The sequence below is a fragment of the Natator depressus genome, chromosome 1 (assembly GCF_965152275.1).
Source record: "Natator depressus isolate rNatDep1 chromosome 1, rNatDep2.hap1, whole genome shotgun sequence".
Classification (NCBI taxonomy): Eukaryota; Metazoa; Chordata; order Testudines; family Cheloniidae; genus Natator; species Natator depressus.
In genome coordinates this window covers 309,628,601-309,650,350 of record NC_134234.1, presented here as the reverse complement: position 1 = coordinate 309,650,350, position 21,750 = coordinate 309,628,601, and the positions used below count along the sequence as shown (strand labels likewise).

General features: G+C 40.2%; 1 protein-coding gene across 3 annotated transcripts in view; it reads right to left on the bottom strand.

The window, feature by feature from the left end:
* Window positions 1-1,553: 1,553 nt before the first annotated feature.
* Window positions 1,554-21,750, bottom strand: part of LOC141980774 (mitogen-activated protein kinase 11-like) — a 47,242-nt gene continuing 27,045 nt past the window's right edge. For all 3 annotated transcript variants that reach the window (XM_074942364.1, XM_074942363.1, XM_074942366.1), the window contains 6 exons: window positions 21,036-21,150; window positions 20,844-20,915; window positions 18,513-18,592; window positions 13,871-13,949; window positions 11,876-12,049; window positions 1,554-1,733 (listed from right to left, as the gene is read on the bottom strand). In XM_074942364.1, the coding sequence (XP_074798465.1) occupies window positions 1,660-1,733; window positions 11,876-12,049; window positions 13,871-13,949; window positions 18,513-18,592; window positions 20,844-20,915; window positions 21,036-21,150 (594 nt within the window). In that variant the 3' untranslated portion in view covers window positions 1,554-1,659. The remainder of the gene's footprint in view (window positions 1,734-11,875; window positions 12,050-13,870; window positions 13,950-18,512; window positions 18,593-20,843; window positions 20,916-21,035; window positions 21,151-21,750) is intronic.

Genomic DNA, 21,750 nt, shown 5'->3' with positions numbered 1-21,750 from the left:
GTTTATAAGCCGACCCCTGCTCTTTGATGCGTCACTTTTTTACCAAAAATATTCGACTTATGAACGCGTATATACACGGTACCTCCTGCATCTGTACAATATTCACATATTTTAACTTAGGTTAATTCAATCATTGATAGTAGTCAAGTGCTATGGAAAATAAAATTTCCTTTTGCTTTTTTTTGTAGTTGTTTATTAAGAAAAAAGATCAAGCAGCAAAACTACAGAGAAAGTAAATAAATGTATTCAAATTCATCAGCTGATAGAATAGCTGTACAAGCCAAACTAATGACAAAGTCATCACAGCAAAACAAAGTAACAACATTAATATAAAAACAAGCAACCCCCCAAAATGAGACACTGACAGAATGAGACATGGCATGACAAAATACACAAAAAATGGACAGCATCTACTGGTATTTGCAATTGTGAATCACAAAGGAATGAGACAAACGTGGCCATATATTAACCAGAGGATCTCAGACCAAAAGATGTTAATAATAATGTTCCTTTATCATGGTTACACTTCCAGGGGATAAATGAGATTATAGAGTTAATTCTTTAAGACATCTTGGCATCGGATATATCCTGCTAGGAATTAGCTTTACATTTAGTTTGTCTAACTCTTCAGAGACATTGGGCCTTTTAAAATATTGCTTTTTAAAAATGCAGTTCCAATGAGATTGTGATATTTTGCTTTTCACAACTGTCCAAATTCTTCTTAAAACTTATCCCTATTTTGTTCTTTAATCTCATTTATTATGTTGGCCTCTCATGGATTGACTGAAGGAAAAGAATAGAGTAGGGAGATGTTGAGTTCAATGAATGAACACATTATCTCTACGTTACAATCTGTGGTATCTTTGGTGAGATTTCTGGAAAACAAGAGAAATTCCACAAAGTGTCTGTGGTGTGAATTCTTGTAATCTGTGCAAATTCACTAACTCTTTGCTGATAACACAATCCGTAGCAGCATCACACAGAAACACTGTCTCTCAAAAACTTATCCTCTGCAGTTTTAAAGACTATATGGAAAAAATGAGAACAGACACTTTAAATGGCAACATGACAAAGCTTTATTCATTGATTTCCAACTGGTGTTAAACCACTCAAGACACAGCCAGTATGTTTATAAGACCACCACAGATATGACTACATTTGCATATTATGTCTAACTCACTACCATGCCCTCTTTTTCTTAAAGGCACTAGCTATAAATAAAAAATGAAAAACAGATAAAATTAGGGTAATGCCAGGAAACAACTGGTTGCGTGTATGGACGTCTACTTTCATGTTTGCATACATTCATGCTTTAAATGTACAATTTCAAAAAAAGTTTATTCAAAATAATAAAAAAAGTTACCTTCATTTTTGGCATTACAACTGATAAAATGAAACATGCAGAAAAATCCAGGAAAACAGAACTCAGTGCATCATTTTATCAGAATGAAGCAGTTCTTTATCACCTTTTACGTTCTGTGATTACATTCATAGTACAAGGCAAAAACCATCTGGCTTCAGTATCATTTACCTGCTCTTCCATTCCTTCTCCAACATCTTTGGATAGTAAAATCTACTCTTGGGAATATAGGTTAAATTGTAATGCTATGTTTTCAACAGTCTTGATAGTGCAGCAAGGCAAAACACAGCTGGTTGTATTTACTGTTCTATTTCCAGGCTATCCATTTTTAAATCAGGTGGTTTAAAGCTAATCATTTCTTCATATGTAATCTCTGGAGGGGACAAAAAAGAAAAATAGGTGTGAACTATCTGAATCTGAAATACATAGCATTTAAGTAGTGACTGCATGTAGACCTTTAGCCTAAAGTAGCTGACAAGCATCATACGGGTATTGATTTAAAAAGAAAATATTCAAGGCAAAACAGAACACAAGTACAATGAAATTATTTGTATTTCTAACCTTACTACGAACTTAATCAAAAGCCTGCTGAAGTCAGTGGGAGTCTTTCCATTGGCTTCAATAGACTGTGGATCATGCTCTAAGATATTATTTTATAACGTATTTGTGTCCAGCAGTTGACTACAAAAACACACTAGCCCTGAACAGGAAATGCAGAGTATGCTGTCAAAGAGCTGCCAGAATGGCTTAATGAAAGACAAAATATAATATAACATGCAACCTTTAGAAAAGCCTAAACATGTTTATTTTAATGTACATGTTGCCATCACGTTTCTTTAGCTGCAGAAAAGTGTTCTTCCTCCATTTCTCAATCCATTGTGTTCAAACATAAATTAAACACTTGAACCTCTGCAGTTACACTTTGTCCTTTGAGGGTAGTGCTGTAATGTATGTAGATTTAAGGTTTTCTTATAGGATATTCGTTTGCTGTACAGCATGTTAGCTCTCAAGCCTGCTTACACCAAGACTTGCCCAAAATGCAGTGTCATTTTGCCCTGCCTTCTTGCCCAGCCCCTTTTCTTTCCACGATGACAGCAATTTCCCTTCAGCGAGGAGCAAGTTACATCTTTTAACTGACAGAAAAAAAAAAAATCACAATTATGGCTCCTTTTTGTTAAATGCACCTTTTTCTCAAACTGGAAAGAGACTTTAAGGGCCTGATCTTCTCCACACTGAAGTAAATGACATATTTCACTCTGGCACAGGAACAAGCCTTTGATCACTGGCCAGTGTTTAGAGCTGATCAACCTGCTCATGTGAACTGGTTTAGTAAAAAGATCCATGTACTGGGGCAGTGAGAGAGAGAGAGAGTGTGCACGTACGCAGTAAGCATGAATGGCATTTCTTTAAAATAGTCTTTAAATGTTAGGTAACGTCTTAGAGCCAGATCCTGGCCCCTGCAGTAGCTGCTTTGCACTGCTCAGGTGGTGCAAAGCAGTCATGATGACTGCTTTACTGACTACCAGAGGATTCCCCCAGTTGAAAGGAATCCCTGAGTTGTGTTACTCTGCACAATCCCCCATGTCTGGGATACAGGCGGGAACAGTTGGGCTGTCTCTGTGACCCAGTGATTGATCCCTAGCTCCTAGAATGGCCCCTCTGAGCCTAAGACAGCTTGGTATAAAAAAGAGCAGCCTTGAGCCACTGAGCCTTGCTCAGATGCAACCCAGGGTCCAGGCCTTAATTTCTTCAAAAGCTGGTGTCGGAGACGGTATTAGAAATGAATACTGGAGGCTGTGTATGCTATGCTTTTGCAGTTATTAAACTGCTTATTCTATTCTCACGCCATCTATTCTACTGAGAGTACTACTGCAGATGTTGTGCCAAAATGAGTGGAAGTGCTGCAGCAGCTAAGGAAGCGTACTGCATAATGCATTCAACTCCAAATGGGGTGTTCCGAGCCGTTGCATTCTGAGATATTTTCTAACTGATTAAACAGCCAGGAATTTCCTGGCTGCAAACCTCAGCAATATGTCATGGAGACTTAGGAAGCTCTAAGGACATACCCTGAGAGATGCCAAGCACTTGTAACCCCCATTAACTTCAGGTGCTCGGTTCTCTGCTCAGCATCAACCACTTAGGGACTTAAGTTTGAAGGATAAAAAATAGGGAGAAATGTGCTATCAATTTCTTTTGGGATTAGGCCAATATTCCATTAACAACTCGGAGAAATCCTTTATGTAAATGAGGCCTTCAGGGTCTCCTTATTTCGATGTAGCACTTACTGTGCTTGAGAAGCAGTAATAAATAATATTAATTGTTGTAATAAAACTTGTAGAAATTTCTGCTTGCAGGAAATATTCAGGATCATATTATTCATGGAAAGAGAGATTATTTGTTTCCATCATGAAATGCTGTCAGTGTGGAGATGTACATGAGCCTGGAGTTTGTATGGATTAATGAGAGGACATAGTCTCTCTGCAGTTAACATTATTTGGTTGGTTTCTATTAAAGTCCCAGTTATGATCACTCCTCTACTTTCATCTAGCCTATATCTATTAATCTGAAAGTTTTCTTGTGTTATCCTGTGCCAAGGAAAATCCATCCTGGAATGTTTAGAGGAAATCAGACAGGGCATTCTTGAAACAGGCTGGAAAATCAGTACAGTGCACTTTTTTTGAAATCTATCTTTGCCCCTTTTTTTTGCCACATCTTTCAAAAACAACTTGATCTAAGAATCCAGAATTGGTTTATTTGGTTTTCTCTCAAGAAGTGTTAACACTTTAGGCTCTTTGTATAAAGATAATTGGGTAAGCACTTGAATTAATGCTACGTGTTTCCTTTTATTAATTATTATTATTATTCATAATATAGAATAAAAATAGACAACTTTACAGAATTGAATCAAAAGAGGAAAAAGCAACCCTGTTTCCCTTGGTATACTGTTTGGGTGAAAATCAGTTTTCTACTACACAGCGAAATGCTGAGTCAAACAAACCTGACTCTACTTGAATATGAGTTGCAGTTGCCTGCTGAGAGTTGAGTCACTATAAACTTAAAAGCCACATTTTGAAAGTCAGCCACCTGATTAACTACCTATTAAGGCACCTAAAAGAAAGACTTATCTGATTTGCAGAGCTGCTGAACTGGCACTGGTGTTGATGGATGGTGACGACACTCAGCACCTTTGAAAATCAGGCCACCTTCATTCAGGTGAATAAATATGGATTTAACTTTAAGCACCCAAATTCAAACATTTTGACTGGAATGTTCTTATTTGTTTTGTTGGTCTTCCTAGAAGGATTATTCTATTGTCATCCATTTCACATGTCCTGCTCTATTGACTACATGGAGATAGTAGGACTTTTCTACTATCAAGATGGCTTTCATTAAATAAAATTACACATAAGCTCAGGCTTATCCACCAGAGAATCTCTCACCTGAGAGTTGAACAAAGGAAGCCAGACACCTAAGCACTTGGCGATATTCTGTCATTGCTGATTAAGTTTTCTTTGAAGACTATTCCTCAGATTTTTATAGTATGTATCAAAGCAACGGAATAATCCCCCGGCAATAAACTAGCTCAAAGAATCTCTATATGAATTGATGAATATTAATGTACACTTCAAAAGTGTATTAATGTACACTTCAAAAGTGGAATCGTTAAATGTCAGTTCTTCTAAAGTTACTAACATGTTGTTAAGCAAAGTACAATATTTTTGTTCCAGTCTGGTCACAAATTCTGGCTGAAAAGCTTTAGCCTCTTGGGGGAAAAGAGCTGAGTGAATTGGGCTGGGAGGTGGCAGTAGGGAGACAAGTGTTAAGAGGGAGGATCGTGTGAATTTTGGGGAACAAGAACTCCTAGGGTACTTTTTGTACATCCTCTCAAAATCTCTTAGGACTGCCTGATCCTGAACATATTGACCAAAAACCATACGACCCTTCATGTACTGCCAAAGCACATCTGAGATGCCATCCCTGATCTAGGTTAGAAGGGTAGCCGTGGGTTGTATCACCCAAAACTGAAATACCATTGCATAATAATTGGAGCTGGTTGCAGATAAAAGGATTTTCTCAGACAAATTTCTCTTTTGTCAAAAAGTTGTGAAATTCAAAATGTTTCTACCAGTTCTAAGAATAATTCATATGTGAAACAGGAATGACCAAGCCTAGCTGTCTTAACACAGGTGTTATTTCACTGACTTCAGTTGAGTTACTCTTGATTTTCACTGGTTGATATAAGTAAAAAGAGGATCAGGCTCTTAATTTCATTATTGTTGCAGCTAGTGGGGTTCTCTCACTGGCAGGAGAAGTAGGATAAGCAGGCAGAGTTAAGGTTGTTTTGGGTACCTCAACAGGAGTATTCTTTTTGGCAGTTAGGTGATGGATTTTTTAATTTTGTTTTTCAATAACTAAAACATTTGAAATTCCAGACTTTTAACCCACCCCCAAATACCCCTGATTTGAAATCACCGTATTATTAAAACATCATCAATTAATGGCTGATTTACAGCCTTAACTCTACCTTACCAATGCTTTCGGTTAGGGAATATAGTAAATTCTGTGTTTGCTAATCTATCCTTTATTACTGCTCACATGGAATATAAATACCAAAATATGAAAAATGTCAGATATAAAAAAACCTCAACAAAATACACATAGGCACTAAAGATTTAGGGCAAACAGATATTATGAGTAAAAGCATGTAAAAAGTTTGATATATAAAAATACCACCCCATTCCACTGTAACTCCTGCAATCAAGTGATGCAAGGTAAATAATTCAGTATTTAAGGCTTTTGATTCTAAAATGTGCATGCAAAACAGAATGTTCAAAATGTATTACTACACAGATGTTAAAGCAACATGCTGTTTTTACATGTTGCAGGATTCATGTCTCAGAAAACAGATCCTTCATAGAACTTTTTACAAAATGTGAGATTAGCGGTTTCATTTATTCCCGAGACCATTGACAACCAACAAGGGACGGTATATTGTTATACCTCCCACATCTCCCTTTCAATGTCCCAAAACTAAATGAAGTACACTGTGCTACTCTGTGAATGTGCTTAAATCGAATGTAGTTTTTTCCTTACAAACCAATAAAAAAAATTCAGATTAAAATATATTTTTAATAACAGACTAAAAAAGGAACAATGCACGTTCTTCCCCTAGTTGTTTGAATTCTGTGCTGGAGTTTTAGTTCCTGGTATTCCTTCATTTATGGTATAAATTTAATAGGGTACTTATCTATGCAAACCGCAGGTAATGCATTTTTTGTCAATATAACACAACCGTACTGATTGTACTGATGTAAATACTTTGCAGGTCTGAATGCACACAGCATCTCTTCTCAGCCAAAACTCCACTGACGGTCAGGAACATACTAACTAACCCATCTCTCACCCCTGGCCCCCAGGAAGCTGTAATACTTACAAAATGGCTATTTACATTTTTGTTATAAATAAGCTTCAAATATGGACTGTATCCAAGGATTAAAAACTTCTATTTGAAGTTTAGTAAAGCACTAGTAAAGCAGCCCATAACTGGGCCTATACAGTTGTTTTACTTAGCAAAACCAAGGACTGTAAATGTTTGAATGTTAAAAATCAAGAACTTGTATATGTGGTGGAAGCAGCATTAAACCCTCCCTCAACACAGCAGTAACATTGCCATAAATGCCTTAAGACTCAGAAGAAGCAGCTTCCTAGTCTCCAGAGAAATTCTAACAGAAAAGAGGCAAAAATACTATATCAAAGCTTCATAATGTGTCAGTTTCTTGTAATACAGAAACTCAGTTGTGATCAGATTAGAGGATCTGCAACTTCTTCAGTTTTGTGCGGGATTTTCTAGTAAATGTCTACAAGCGATCATGCACAAATGGCTCTATTCCTTCATTTGGAATATTATTCTTCCCTAATAAGAACAAAATGACAATATTTTGCCATGTTTTAATGCTCTCCTAGCTAAAGCTGCAAAAATATTATTTCAATCAAGCCATTCTTTAGACCTACAAAGGAGATAAGGACATTTCTTTCTAAACAATCCGAAACCCTTGATTTCTCCCCTTTCAAGAATTTCAACCAGGTTAGCCTCACTAAGGAATGCTTTTACCTGAACCCATTAAAGAAATGCTAACCAAACAAACCTCTCAAATAATTCTTATATAAGATTGCCTATGCACTTAATTATTCAGCACATGGAATGAGCACACACATTTGCTGGAATGCAGCATCTGAAATATTAATTGTGATTTTCCTCAGAGAAATTGTTTGATCACCTAAATGTTTCTGCTTCTATTCATACAGTTAAAAGTCAAAATAATTAAACTGAAATAAACAGACCACAGAATCAGACTTAGTATTTGTCTGATTTTCAGAGCATTAGGTTTTTCAAAGGCCATTTTCTAATGACAGATGAAGTATGTAGAGAAGAGAATGAGGAGAGCTATACATCTCTTGGGGTGAAATTCATCCCTGAGCAGAGGGCCAACAACAAGGCCTATGATCAGCTTCAATTCTATGCAAGCCCTATTTTGAAGGCTTACGTGGCCCATAGGCCTTGGGCTGGGCCTTTGAACAAGGGTTAATTTCACCATCTTTTTGATGCACCAGAATCTGCTGCTGCTGCATGAAACATTCTTGCTTTTTATAGAGAAGTTATCCCCACTTCCCAGTTTCAGCTCAGGAAGTGTTAAGCCAAGTTTGCCTCTGCAACCATTTAAAAAGAGGCTTGCATCATGAAGAGGAATTAATTTTGTGAAAAGGAAATTGTTAAACTTTCCTGTCAAGGGCTCAACCATCTGAGGAAATAGCAGACAAACAAATTAAGCACCTGTAGTTACAGCAGCAAATGCAGCACGGATTCATATTAGACAAGATATGTGCAAGGCAACACGTGCGGGCTTTGCAGCATACAAATTTTGTGGAGGGAGCAGTTGATGGCAATCATAGAATTGACAGAACAAGGAGCAATGGTCTCAAGTTGCAGTGGGGGAGGTTTAGGTAGGATATTAGGAAAAACTTTTTCACCAGGAGGGTGGTGAACACTGGAATGCGTTACCTAGGGAAGTGGTGGAATTTCCTTCCTTAGAGGTTTTTAAGGTCAGGCTTGACAAAGCCCTGGCTGGGATGATTTAGTTGGGGAGTGGCCCTGCTTTGAGCAGGGGGTTGGACTAGATGACCTCCTGAGGTCCCTTCCAACCCTGATATTCTATGAATCAGCTTTCATCATCTATCCAGAGGTAGCAGAATTATGAGAGCGCCCTCCTCAGGTTAACAGAGGGTTGCTCTTCCCTGACTGGACACTGTGGCCCATTTCCTGCCCTGCATTAGCATAGCTTTACACCACTACTATAACTCAGCCTCTGTAGGATTTCACCAGTGTGGAGGGATTCTTGGGTGGCACAGATATAGGCAGCCAGTTTATGGGAACATGATTGTGGGAGGGAAAGGGAGGATAAGAAGGCACTGGAGAGGATCCCTTAAACTACAGGTATCTCCAGCTGCTGGAACAGATCCTTGGAGCTCTGGGTAAGAGTGGAATTGGGACTAATCATCAGTCTGCTCTCACTTACAACAGGGACCAGCTTCAGAACTGGGGGAGTGCAAAGATCCTTTACAGTTAATTTTGCAGCACCCCTTCTGCACTGAGACCTCCCCAGTCACAGCTCAGGATCTAGTCTAGAGCAGTTTCCTCAAGCTCCCCCTTTATAGCACTCACATCAACATAGCCAAACTCCATAGAAGAGCATACAATTGACCAGGCTCCCCATAGCTAAACTACATGCTAAAATATGCTGTATAAACCAGCTCTGCCATATCCATTTTGTGATGAGGGAACCGCATAAAGGGTCAGGGCAGGATTCTCTGCTTGGGCCATTCAGCACTATGTAAGCAGTGCAAAGTGGCTTTAAATTGGCTGGAGACAGAATTCTTGCCCTCCCCCCCGCAAACCCTCCACTAGTCAGAGGTGAAAGTAAGCCGGTATGGCCCTGTACGGCATACTGGCAAGAGCCGGTGCACCGGACTGGGGCAGCCCAGCTTCATCGGGGGCAATTTAAACGGCCTGGGGCTCCCAGCAGTGGCTGGAGCCTCAAGCCCTTTAAATTGCTTCCAGATCCCCGCTGCTAGAGCCCTGGGGTAGCGGCTGTGGGGCTCCGTCGGCTATGTAAAGGCCTGGGGCTCCCCTGCTTCTACCGCCTCAGCCCTTTAAATAGCCGCTGGAGCCCCACCACTGCTACTCCAGGGCTCCGGAGGCTATTTAAAGGACCGAGACAGTAGAAGCAGGGGAGCTGGAGGCCCTTTAAATGGACCTCAGAGCCCTGGGGTAGCGGGGGCTCCAGGGGCTATTTAAAGGGCCAGGGCTCCAGCTGCCTCTGCTGCCCTGGTCCTTTAAATAGCTGCTGGAGTCCCGCTGCTTCCCCAGGGCTCCGGTGGCTAATTAAAGGACCAGGGCAGTAGAAGCAGGGGAGCCCCAGGCCCTTTAAATTGTCCCCGGAGCCCCGGGCTGCTGCTGCTACCCCGGTGGGAGGGGTGGCACTTACCTTACAGGGCTCAGAGAGAAGGCAGCATGCCAGACTGGAGCTTCACTACACAGATTCTCCACTGGAGTATAGTCCCTTATGCCAGTAGTATACGTACATTAGTACTGGCTTTGCACTGGTCAGTCCTGAACTAAGGGGCTGCATCCAGCTACATGAAGCCCCGTAGTTTGGATGGAATACAGAATCAAAACCTTAGTCTGGGTGCCAATCAAAAATAAACACAATCCTCTGCCTACAGACTATCCCCCTGTGTACCGCTATGATAATTTGGGGAATCTGTCTATGTACCATTTATGAATTCTGGTTGGTGTTATGAAATTGCTGTATTTCTGAATGCCTGTGTATGTGGAACCCACTGTTTGCTGTTAGGGGCTGTATCATGTCTCTAAGTCAATCAGACCAGGGTCAATGGTTGGTCATTAGACCTAAAATGGTTACCTATTCTGGTGGAATCACCTTGGGACAGTCGGTTGGCTGAAGCTGGGAGTTAGTTACTCAAACTTCGCTGAAGGGAGTAGGAGTGGAAAATCCCCAGCAGCAGAACAAAGAAACCAAGGGACTGATGCTGGCTTTTAAAAGCCACTGAGGCTAGGTGGGTCAGGGAGACTCAGGAAAGCTTTGGACAGGAGAGAGGAGCATCCTGTTTAACAGCAGGATCAGCCGAGGTCAGAGAAAGTTAGCTGACAGAGAGGGAGAGAAGTTCCAAGTTTCTGAAGAGAAGCCATGAGCTGCAGGAGAAGGATCCTGGACACCCCAAAGAACTCTACAGAGTGGTAAGGAAACGGAGGCAGTGAAAATGCATATAGGTGTGTTTATTAGATCTGTGTATTCCTCATGGTAAGCAAAGGGTAATTGTGTTTAGAATCCTGTGCAAAGGCTGTCTGTATGTCTGTTGGCTTTCATTGCCATGTGCCCCTGAAGAGTTAAATGGTAAACACACAGTGTCCAGGAGGTGGAATCCTGGGAAAGGGTGTGCTTAAGGGATCTAAGTGTGCCTAAGGGATCACCACTGGTCCCGGGGGCTAGGCAGTTGGACTGCGACTCTTAGGAGGAGGTGCTAAATAGAGAGCATGCGCTCAGAGAACCCAGCCAGGGGCAATGATTATTCCTGCACCCTCTCCAACTACCACATGGATGGGAGATTTAAGAAAGACTCAAGATGTCTTGTGCACTCCACTTTATCTTCCATGTTTTCAATTTCCTCCATCTCAAAAGGAATATGTAAAAAAATGTCCAAAAATATTGAGGGAGAGTTTCTTGTTGACATGGGTGTGCTGAAAGGTAGAATTGCAACAGACCTTTTAATGGCCACAGCAGCTGGCCATGCACATATGAGGTCAAATTTCTGGAAGCCCACTATACAACTGGAAAAACAGTTTGGGCAAGCATTGGGGTTCAGATTCACCCTGTAGAAAGGGATAACAAAAAGCATACTCAGCACTTTAATCCCACATAATTCTTTTGGAATTGAAATGGTGCAAAGGCCACAGGCTGGCCCTCTACACAAAGGGAAACTTCACCATGGGTGCGCACTCCTAATTTGCTTTAGCTTTTACTGTGATTGCATGCATAGGAAACCATTAACAGGCCATTTGGTAGACACGTTTGCTATGACTGCAGAAGAAGGGTCAGAGCCAAAACCTCACATGATGTAAACTCGCGTCGTTCCACTATCCCAGCTGAGGATCTGGCCCACAAGAGTCTACAGAAGAATAAAAGTACAGGATCCTTACAAGATCACTTGCACCTGCCTTCACATGGGGCTGTGCGTGTTGAGGAAAATCCAGTGATCAGATGATGGAAAGAGGGACTAGAACCAGAGGGGGGAAATACACACAGATTTGCCTTGTTATTCTGAAGTTTCTGACTTCAAGTTGTGTTGCAATTCCCTGGGCAAGAACCAGACAAAAACTGTTTAAGCAAATACATTTTTTGCTGCTCGTTTGCACAGCTGCGTACAATTCTCCCTTACCTTTCCATTCATCTATGGTTCGTTCTTTATTCTCTATCGACTCATCATATAGCTCAGCCTCAGGCTCATCATCAGGATCATGATACTGAACAAAGTAAGCATGTGCGAGTGCTTCTGAGGCAGTTATTCTTTTATCACTGTCTAATATAAGCATCTTCTCAAGAAGATCTACAGCTAGGGCAAAAAAGACACTCAAATTAAATTTAAAACATGTCATGTGGCTAAACAGAAAGTCTAGAAGTGAAGATATTTCATAGTGAAAGTTTACATACTACCTCAGAATCACCCTTTTCCTTGTTCTTGATATTTAGTGCAAGAAAAAGGAAAATTAATGGTTGAAAAAAATATCAGACACAAACTGTGTCCGTATACACACAGTATATCATCATTTCTCCCACGATCATGTAAAAAGCATTCTTTTGTGCAATACGGCCCATGGCTTATGAAGATACACATTCAGAGTAGAATTTTCAGCCATTAAACAGGCCTCTGTTTTAGTTGGTGCATGACATAGGTTATAATGGGTACAAGTTAGGATTCAGTTAGGATGTCTAAAATGACCTGATTTAGACTTCCTTCCAAGGCCCTGGCCCTGCAAACACTTAAGCTCGTGTTTAATGTTAAGCACATCAGTAGTCATATGCTTAAAATTAAGTACATGAGTGCACATGCTTAAATTAAGCATATGCATATGTGCCTGCAGTATTAGGACCAAAGTGACCTAAATTGTGAGTGCAAGATTATTGCAATTATTGCAATTTGTACCCATAAAAAATTGTACTTGCAATTATTTGTACCCATAAAAAATGTTCATATGACGATTGTAAAGTAGCCTTAAAGGGGACAGTCACAGAATATGTTCAAAATGTATTCATTTTAAATTTGCATAAAACTATACAATATTATACATGTGAGATATTTGGAGGACTAAAAGTGGTTTATATATTATGTTTTTAATATACATATATTATAATTTATATATGAAAATGTAAGCAGTTTTATTGCTTTAACATATAAACAATCACCATTAGATTTTTTGTTTGATTTTTCCTCTTTAATGCATTATATTTCTTACTAGCATCTTTCTCAAATCACACTATCTGCTGCTTACATTTGTTCTAGTGGCCCAGAGCAAGTGGCAAAATGTTGATTCAGACAGTTTATCTTTTAATTCATTTGTATCAGAGAACGGCACTCCGTTTCCCAGTTAAATTGTGAGATCTCAAATCAACACCTTATCAATAAACATGTTGCTTAACTTCAGTATATTTTCACTATCAGACAAAAATACTAATTATTAAAAACGTTTCTGCTTTACCTTTGCATGGGATTAGAAACACTGACACATTGTAACTTAAATTTTTTATTGTGTGTTGATGCAGAGTAGGATTAAACCCCGTATTTTTCTACAGATTTAGTTACATTTTAATTTGCTTATTGAGAATGTTGCCTCATTAATTCTCGGTATTTATGTATTTTCTTCTAACAGTGGGTCATATTTAAGAGGAACCCCATTTAAATAAAATACTGATGGCCTAGTATGTCCCAGAAGAGTCGTTACATTCTAGGATCTTTGGTTTGAACCATACTGGAGCAAAAAGATGATGGGTACTCATTTCAAATAAAACATTTTTGATCATTTTTCTGTTAGGCAGTTCCAAATTTTCGCTTTGCTCTAACTCTAGTTCTCTTTCTATCTGTGTAGCTATGCAATATTTGACTGGCTTTTACTTTTTGAAAGCAGCCATTTGCCCTCTAATCCATGAATTGCTGTTCACTGGGAGCTACCTGCCTATTCTTCCTACCCAGAAAAGGGTCTGAATAGGCTTAATTAGAGTAAAATGGTGGTCTCAGAATCAAGAGGTTTGGTAATCCTTATGACATTGCACCCCGTTGTCATTCGGCTGGGTTTAGTATAGCAACAGTAAAACTTGAGCTCAGATGCTGGTGAAGGAACCAAATTACATCAGTCTGAAAACCCTAACAAATTCTTACCTAATGGGTTGGCACCACGAAATACTGCTTTCAAATCCTGTTGAGGCATATGTGGTAACGATTCAATGTATTTTCTAGCCTGGGAATAAATCAAAGCATATATACAGATTACAGTTTTGCTCAATAGTAAACATGGCAAATGCTGGAAAATAAAAATCTCTAATTGCTACATTTCCTACTCATGGAAGACATTGTCTATAGAAACTCATTGTGTGTGTGTGTCTAGGTACAATCATCTTTATATGTCTATAATTATAAAGCCCACAGGCAAGAGGGTTTTAAAAGGTGGAATTTTCCCCTTAAAGTTAAAGTTATAGTTATTTCACATGGAAAAACTTGTTTATGTTTTCATCTACCTGCACAACTGGTTTATCACCATAGATCCTAAAATAACCATACTATCTGCCACATGTCTTTCAACCAGGAAGTCAGCATATATCTCCTTTCAGTTACCACTGGCAAAGAGGTACTAAACTACCCACTCTCAAATACTAATGTTTAATCAACTAAGGATCAAATCCTGACCTAAGATGCCTCCAAGGTGCAGAGCCTCAGGACCTTTGTAGCTTGCCTTGGCTCCATGGATGTGGGGGTGAATTGGAATCCTCAGGGCCCCCACCCTAGAGACAGCCACATCGCACATACTCAGCTGCCCAACCCAAATATTGCAGGCAAGGTGCTGGGACTTGACATCATCCAAGATATTGCTTTCCTGATGTCCAAGCTGATGAGCAGCTGACCTACTGGTTATGGGACAGAGGAGACTAAATGGGGATCTTGAGGGTAGACAGACAGATCCTTGCAGATGACAGCTCTGAAAATGGAATTGTCAAAGGAGAGAGGACAGAGCATCCCTGCATGCATGAAAGAGAGTCTCTGAGAAAACTGTAGTTTCTTTAAGGAAGGTTGTTAATAGTACAGGGATTTCATCCCTGACCATCTCTCTTCCCTATACATGGGTTATTTCCCCTCTTCACATGTTACTGCAGGAAACTGAGAAACCCTCCAGGGCCCCACAGAAGACAGCAAGAAGGACAAAATATGAAAAGAGCTGCTCAAACTGGTGGTGAGCTCATGCCGACCAACTCCCTGGCTCCTGCTCAGAGAGCAGGCACTGAGACTTGTGTTTTCTTTCTCCTCTGGATCCGACAACCTTCAGGATCATTTGGCCGTGCATATCCTGGTTTACACAGTAATAAGAGGTTACTGTGAGCCTTCCTGGTATGTACTCTGGGTCAGGACACAGCCACTGGAGAGATGGAATCCTGCTCCTAATTCAGTTCTCTCTGTGTGACAACGCATCACTGATATATCTCTAATTTCCCTGCAATCTTTTTAAGCTTTTCAATTGTTATGCACTAAAACAAAAGATACTTTAAAGTGTTTTGAGAGGTCATTCCAAGACACAGTCTCATTCAAAATGTATCCAAGTACAGGGTTAATCTTTAACTTACATACAACAAACTTGTGAAACCAGAAGTAGAAATATATTTCTTTTTTACTTTCTATTTTACTGGAAGTTGTCAAGAGGAGTCAGACCAATATGGCTGCCATTACCAACATATTTCAATATGTTTTCCTCTTTTTATTATGGAGGTTGGCAACTCAGCTTTCTAAAAGTGTGATTGCTCTTACCAGTGGTAGCCAGTCATCTACAGAGAGTACAGGTTTAAAGGACAGAGAACAGGATTAATTTCCCTTCCCATGGGAATACATCCCTGAAAGATGTTGTGCATGCCTGGGAGATGATGCTGAGCATGTTCTCCTCCCATGGTTGGTGAGAGAGCTCAGCACCTCAGAGAATCAGACCTTTAGGGACATATGTTAATATAACTTGCTGTGCAGTTTTAAAATATATAGCGGTTACACTTTCTTGCATGGAAACTATGGGCTAAGATGGAAATCAACCATTACTCAACAGAAATCATCAGACTTCTGTGCATTTGACCATATTTGTGCCTAATCTGTGCTGATTTACTCACATCCCAATTTCTCATTTCAAGAATCCATCAGTGATTGTAGGGGACCAGGCTTGTTTTGTCTTCCAGCTACTGCCAACTGAGACCAATATCAGCTTGGCTGTATCTTGTTTACTCACCAGCCTTTCTTCCATGTCCTTGTCATCTCCACAGAAACCCACCTATTGGAGCCCAGAGTATTTAAATAATTCTGAATCTGGAAATACTGAAAGTGGGATTATGGGCTAACCCCAATTTAAGACATCAGATCTACAAACTAACTCAGAGACTTGTTCTGAAACATCTGGTGAAGTTTATATAAAGATTCCCTCTATTTTTCCAATTCTCTAATCCTCTGTTTATCTCTGAAAATAAGTTTGGATTCTCCATTTAAGTCTTGATCCTGCTTTGAGTGGAGCGTAGCTGGGAATGCACAACTTTTGCTCTTCAGGACAAATATGAATGGAGGCCACAAGAAACATTAAAAAGTAGACGTAGTCCTCTGAGCAGAAGTTGAAAAGTAAAAGGAACAGGATGCAGGCAGGGAACGGGCTCACTTGAGGAGATGAGGAGGTAAGTGCTATCCTCAGCCTGAAAACAACGTATACAGTTATGGATCAGCTTCCCTGGCATTACTCCAGCTACGAGAGTGATGTAACTTGGAGGTCATATAGCAGGACTCTCATTAACTGGGGTCTGCTGCTCTTGGTTCTCCTGTACTCTCTATGCTGCACAGCACTTCTTCACTTGTACACACAACTTCTTTAACCTGCGATGTGCAGGGTGAAGCTATAAGGAAGCAAAATAAAACCTTCTCTTTTACCTAGATTAAAAAACTGACAACAGGTTTTTTCAATGTATGAGAGAAGAGGATGGGTTTCCATTTTAAATTTAGAGAGAGAGAGAGAGCGGGATTTTAACCAAGAGCCAAATATTCTGAGAAACTGGTGAACACCCGAAGGCCTCAATGACTGTGCCAGGTTGCTCCATTGTTTTGTCTGACCCATCAGGCTAAAAACCTCAAGGACAGGCCAGATCTCTGTGGTAATGTTACAGCCAGCAAAAGCCCTTATACTATTGCTGCTGCTGGTGCCCAAGCTGCAATATAGGGCAAGCCCTGGGGCTGATCTAATTTGTGCCTCCTGGTGCCATTTCCCCTATGGGGCCTGCAGCAGTGAGGAATCACCAAGCGCAGGTCTCCCTGTGTCACACTTCCATTCATCTCATCTTTCCTGGTCCCCAATATGCCCCCACCCGCGCTCCAGAATTCCCCCGTCCCAGGGCTTCTTTGGAGGTGATATAGAGATGGCTCTGCCCTGGATAGAGGTGTGTGTTCTGCAGTGGGGGGAATACACCAAAGGAGGCAGGGTTTGTATAGACCTGTTGTGACTACTTTGGAGCAGCTAGGATACAATGCAAGGGTTGAATTCCTCCCCCAAAAATTCCCAATTGCTTGAGAAAGATCAGAATTTTAATAAATCAAGTTTTAGATCTACAAACAAACCAAAATACAAATTTTTGAAGCTTCTTAAACCTCATATCCCATCACATGATCTTCCAAGGAATCACAAAAGACACCTTTGCAAAAAAACCCATGAACTATAAAAAGGGGAAAAAATAAAAATAAATAAAAAGAGATTCCTGGCATCCATTGATTAGACTTACTGGGCTTTAGTCAGTGAACATCTAAGAACATGCAATTGTTCGTTATTAAACGAGTTTCACATCTGCAGATAAGACAGTAAAATATTGTGTAAAGCTCTGTACAAGAATATCAAACAAATATTTGTACAGGCAAATTAGTGCCCAACTGGGACACTCTCACAAAACTAAACAGACTTGCCCTCCAGATAAGGCATAGTCCTAGGAATTTAACCTTCAAGGAAATATTACCACCAGAAATAAACCCACCCTTTGGGGCATGCACACGCACACACACACACAATCTGACTCATTAAGGTGGCTCTAAAACAAAAGAAACGAACTATGAAAAGATAAAAGCCACCATAATAAGAAGTCTACTCTCCCCATCAGTGAGCCCACAAAATTACTCTGAACATTAATGAGTTACATATGATACACCTCTGAACCTAAGATAGGTGCAAAGCACAGAGGTTTGTACTACACTGGCCTCAAGAACAACCAAGTGACCATGCATTGGAGAACCCTCCCTACATTTCTTGGCTGGCCCAATATCTCAGCACAGGGTATGGAGGGAGAGCCAACGTATCAGCTAATTCCTGCCTCAACTCTTCGCAGGAGCCTGAATGCTCACAAACTGTGGAGCTCCCCCAAGCCCATAACAGTTACATTTTAAAAAAAACAAACAGCTGGAAGTTGCAAGAAAATGGAGTGTTAGCCTAGCTATGTTAGTTTCCTCAATTGTTCAACAGATATGAATATACTGGTAAGAAAAACATTAACACACACAAAGGCTAAAAAAAAAAAAAAAAGCCTTCACAGAATGAGAAATAAAGCACTGTTAGAAATCCAGCAAATTAGCAAAAAGGTGTTAGACCAGCTTTATTTACTTGTCACCTACACAGCTCTTATATTCTGCATTAAGTGTTGCAGTAGCACATTGAACACAGAGGAAAAATATTAACTGCCTGTGTAACCAGTGTGTGAAAGTCCATGAAAAACTAAATTATTAACTCAGCTAAATTATGGAACGGTGAACTCACATGTTCCGATGATATTTTCTTGAGGAGTTCAGAACTGGGTGTTCCCACAACTTCCATTATTCTCTTTAGTTGGTCAATATCTGCAAGTATTCAAGAAAACTCCACGACAGATAGTAAAAGTAAGCAACAGACAAGCCTTTTTTGTTTAAATAAACCCTGAAGTCCTGCACAGATGGTCAGATCCTCAGATGGAGGAAGTGACACAGTTCTATTGACTGCAATGGAGTCAGCGAATTTATACCAGCTGCAGATTAGTTCCACAGTGTCTTCTTGTCCACTGCCCAGAACCTCGTGTATTCATTTACACCTACGGACTGTGAGTGTAAAATGCTACCACCAGTGTAAGGTCCCAGTTCAACACAGTCATATGCCTAACTTTGAGTTGGATGGGACTTAAGCATGTGCTTAACAATTTCAGCCTATGCTCAAGTGCTTTGCTGAACCGGGATGACTGCTGACTCGGGGGCTGAGTGGAGAATTCTGACTGGGTAGCATATTACACCCATTTTGCACTGGGGCAAAGGAGCGTAGAACCAGGCCCATAATCTTTAAAATGTACATTTTCTGAGTTCGTATATGATCTGAAAAGTGAACCACATTAACACTTCCACTAGTGATTCAAGATTAATTTAAAGTCTCAGTGAAGTTGATGAAACACTGTAACTCTAGATTGTATTTTACAAGAAAGAGAAAAAAACTGGTAAGTCTATATTTTGCAAAAATCCTATTTTTGGAAACAATACACACCAGCTTACCAAAAATAGTCAGAAACACCACCTTAGTCAAGGGATGCAAAGCAACAGGTATTATTAAGTGCCATTGTTGACAATAGAGTCTGATTGATTTAAACACCACAGAAAGCTCAATGGCAAGATGTTACCATGTCTTAGCTGTTTTTCAGGGATCTATAATATCATCATGCCTTTTCCACACCTGGCCATATTGTAGATTTAGCTGCGATGTTAGGATTTTTTCGCCTTTCAGAGTAGTGAGAACAGTCAGACCTGGTCTACACTACATAGTTAGAGTGACGTAAAGCAGCTACTATGAAAGTGCCCTTCTACACTGACATAATAACGCCACCTCCACAAGAGGTGCAGGGCTTATGTCGGTGCAGTTAGGGTGATGCAGTGTGAGACACTGCATCACTTACATCGGCTGTTGGCCGTCTTGTCAATTTCACAGCTCCAGACACCGAGAAGAAAGCTGGGCAGCTAGAGCCCAGCTGCCCCTGGCTCCACGCTCCCAGACTGGCTGCTGCCCAAAGGCTCCCTACTTCCCACGCAGGGAGGCAAGAAGTCCAGGCGGCTCCAGCAGGGAGCTGCGTGGAGCGGAGAGCCCTGGCTCTCAGTCCCCCTGCAGTCACTGGAAGCGTTCCTGGTGAGGATGCACACCACCAACAGAAGGAGGGTAGAGTGGACATCAGCCACTGCAATAACGACTGCAGTGGCTGCAAGTTCACCTAACACAGATCGAGTTAGGACAGTAGCGTAGACTTGCCCTTAGTGTGGAACACAACAGAATCTGATGTACACTGTGCCTCTGTTTTGAATGCAGAGAGGTTTTCTGATGTGATCTAGCAATCATTTCTTTATCTTCCACTCTCTTCAGTCTCTATTTTTACTTCTTCTACATTTCCTTTTACTATTATTCTACTCTACTCAGCAACGGCCTTTTCTGCCCTCCTGTCAGTCAGAGAAACAACACAGGCTGCAATAGAGCCCAGCAATATTGCACCATGAACCATAATAGTCCCACTACTTTATGTTGGAATGAGGGATTTTTACGTTGCCTCTCTTGCCTACATACACATAAAAACAGCAGTTCTACAACAATAAGTGACATGCATATTAATTCAATTTTAATAAATTAGGGTGACCAGACAGTAAGGTGAAAAATCGGCACAGGAAGTAGGGAGGGTAATAGAAGCCTATATAAGAAAAAGACCCAAAAATCAGAACTGTCCCTATAATATCGGGACATCTGGTCACCCTGTAATAAATGCATGTTGTTTTTGAGAAGCTGCACAAATGAAAGAAATCAATCCTTCTAGGTCATTATTTAACTAGGTCATTATTTAAATATCAGGCATAAAATAAAGATTGCATGTAGCTTCTTGTGGTTTAAGAACATCTGTTATTGCTTTTTCTTCTGATGGTTGTTACATTCAGCAGTTATGTATAGTAAATTGAACTATTAGCAAAGCTCAGTTTGCTGTATTGAAGGCTTGTTACCTGGCAAATATAGCCTAAGAACATTTTGGCGATTAGAGAACAGGAAGAACTGTGGTGCATTTGCAATTTATGTAACTGCATTTTATGTTAAGGATACAGTCATTTCCTGGAAAAAGAGCCTTGCCTTTCAATAGCTCTGCCATGATGCATCCCACTGACCAAATGTCAACTGCCAAAAATAAGAAGAGAGGGATATGCATGATAAACATAACAAAAATGGTTAAATGCAGTTGCTTTTTCCTGTTGTGACTATATTGTTTGTAGTTTAAAAATAAGTATCTTACTTTACCTGTTTGATTATAGTGCATCCAGTTTAACATAATTTCTGGAGCTCTGTACCATCTTGTTGCTACATATCCAGTCATTTCATCATCAGTTTGTCGGGCTAAACCAAAGTCTAAAATCTACAGATGAAAAAAACCCAAGATTTCTCATTATTTTTATTATAGGAGTTGATTTGTTCCCTGTTCTTTATTTCTGGCTTACTTCAGCCATTAAAACACCTCAGCTTGCAATGAATTCGACCCTCAACATTTCATACCCAGCCCAAGTTTGCTCCCCAGCTCATGCTTTCTGGTAATACTAAGAAAGATGGAGTCCTTTAATGACTAAGAACCTGACCTTGATGTCAGTGGACCGACTTATGCAGTGCCCCATTAAAGTAATCGGGGCTACGTGTTGGTGCCGGGGTCTCTTCATGGTAATATGACAGTAGAGTTGGAGCTTAAATGGAATTCGACCCTTTTACACAAACTCTGAATTTGACCTTAAATTTAATTTTCCTGTAACATTACATTGATAGCAATAATCGCCACTAGTATATCAGAGCTGAAGAATATCAACAAAGAAAATTAAGCCTGAATTGTATAGGTATAAAATGCCAACACCCAAAAACATCAGATTATGACATGTTAAAAGCACCACTATATTACTTACAAATGCCCCAATGTTCCCTTGTTTCCTTAGCTCAGCGACTTGTGCTTAGGCCTTGTAACATATATAGC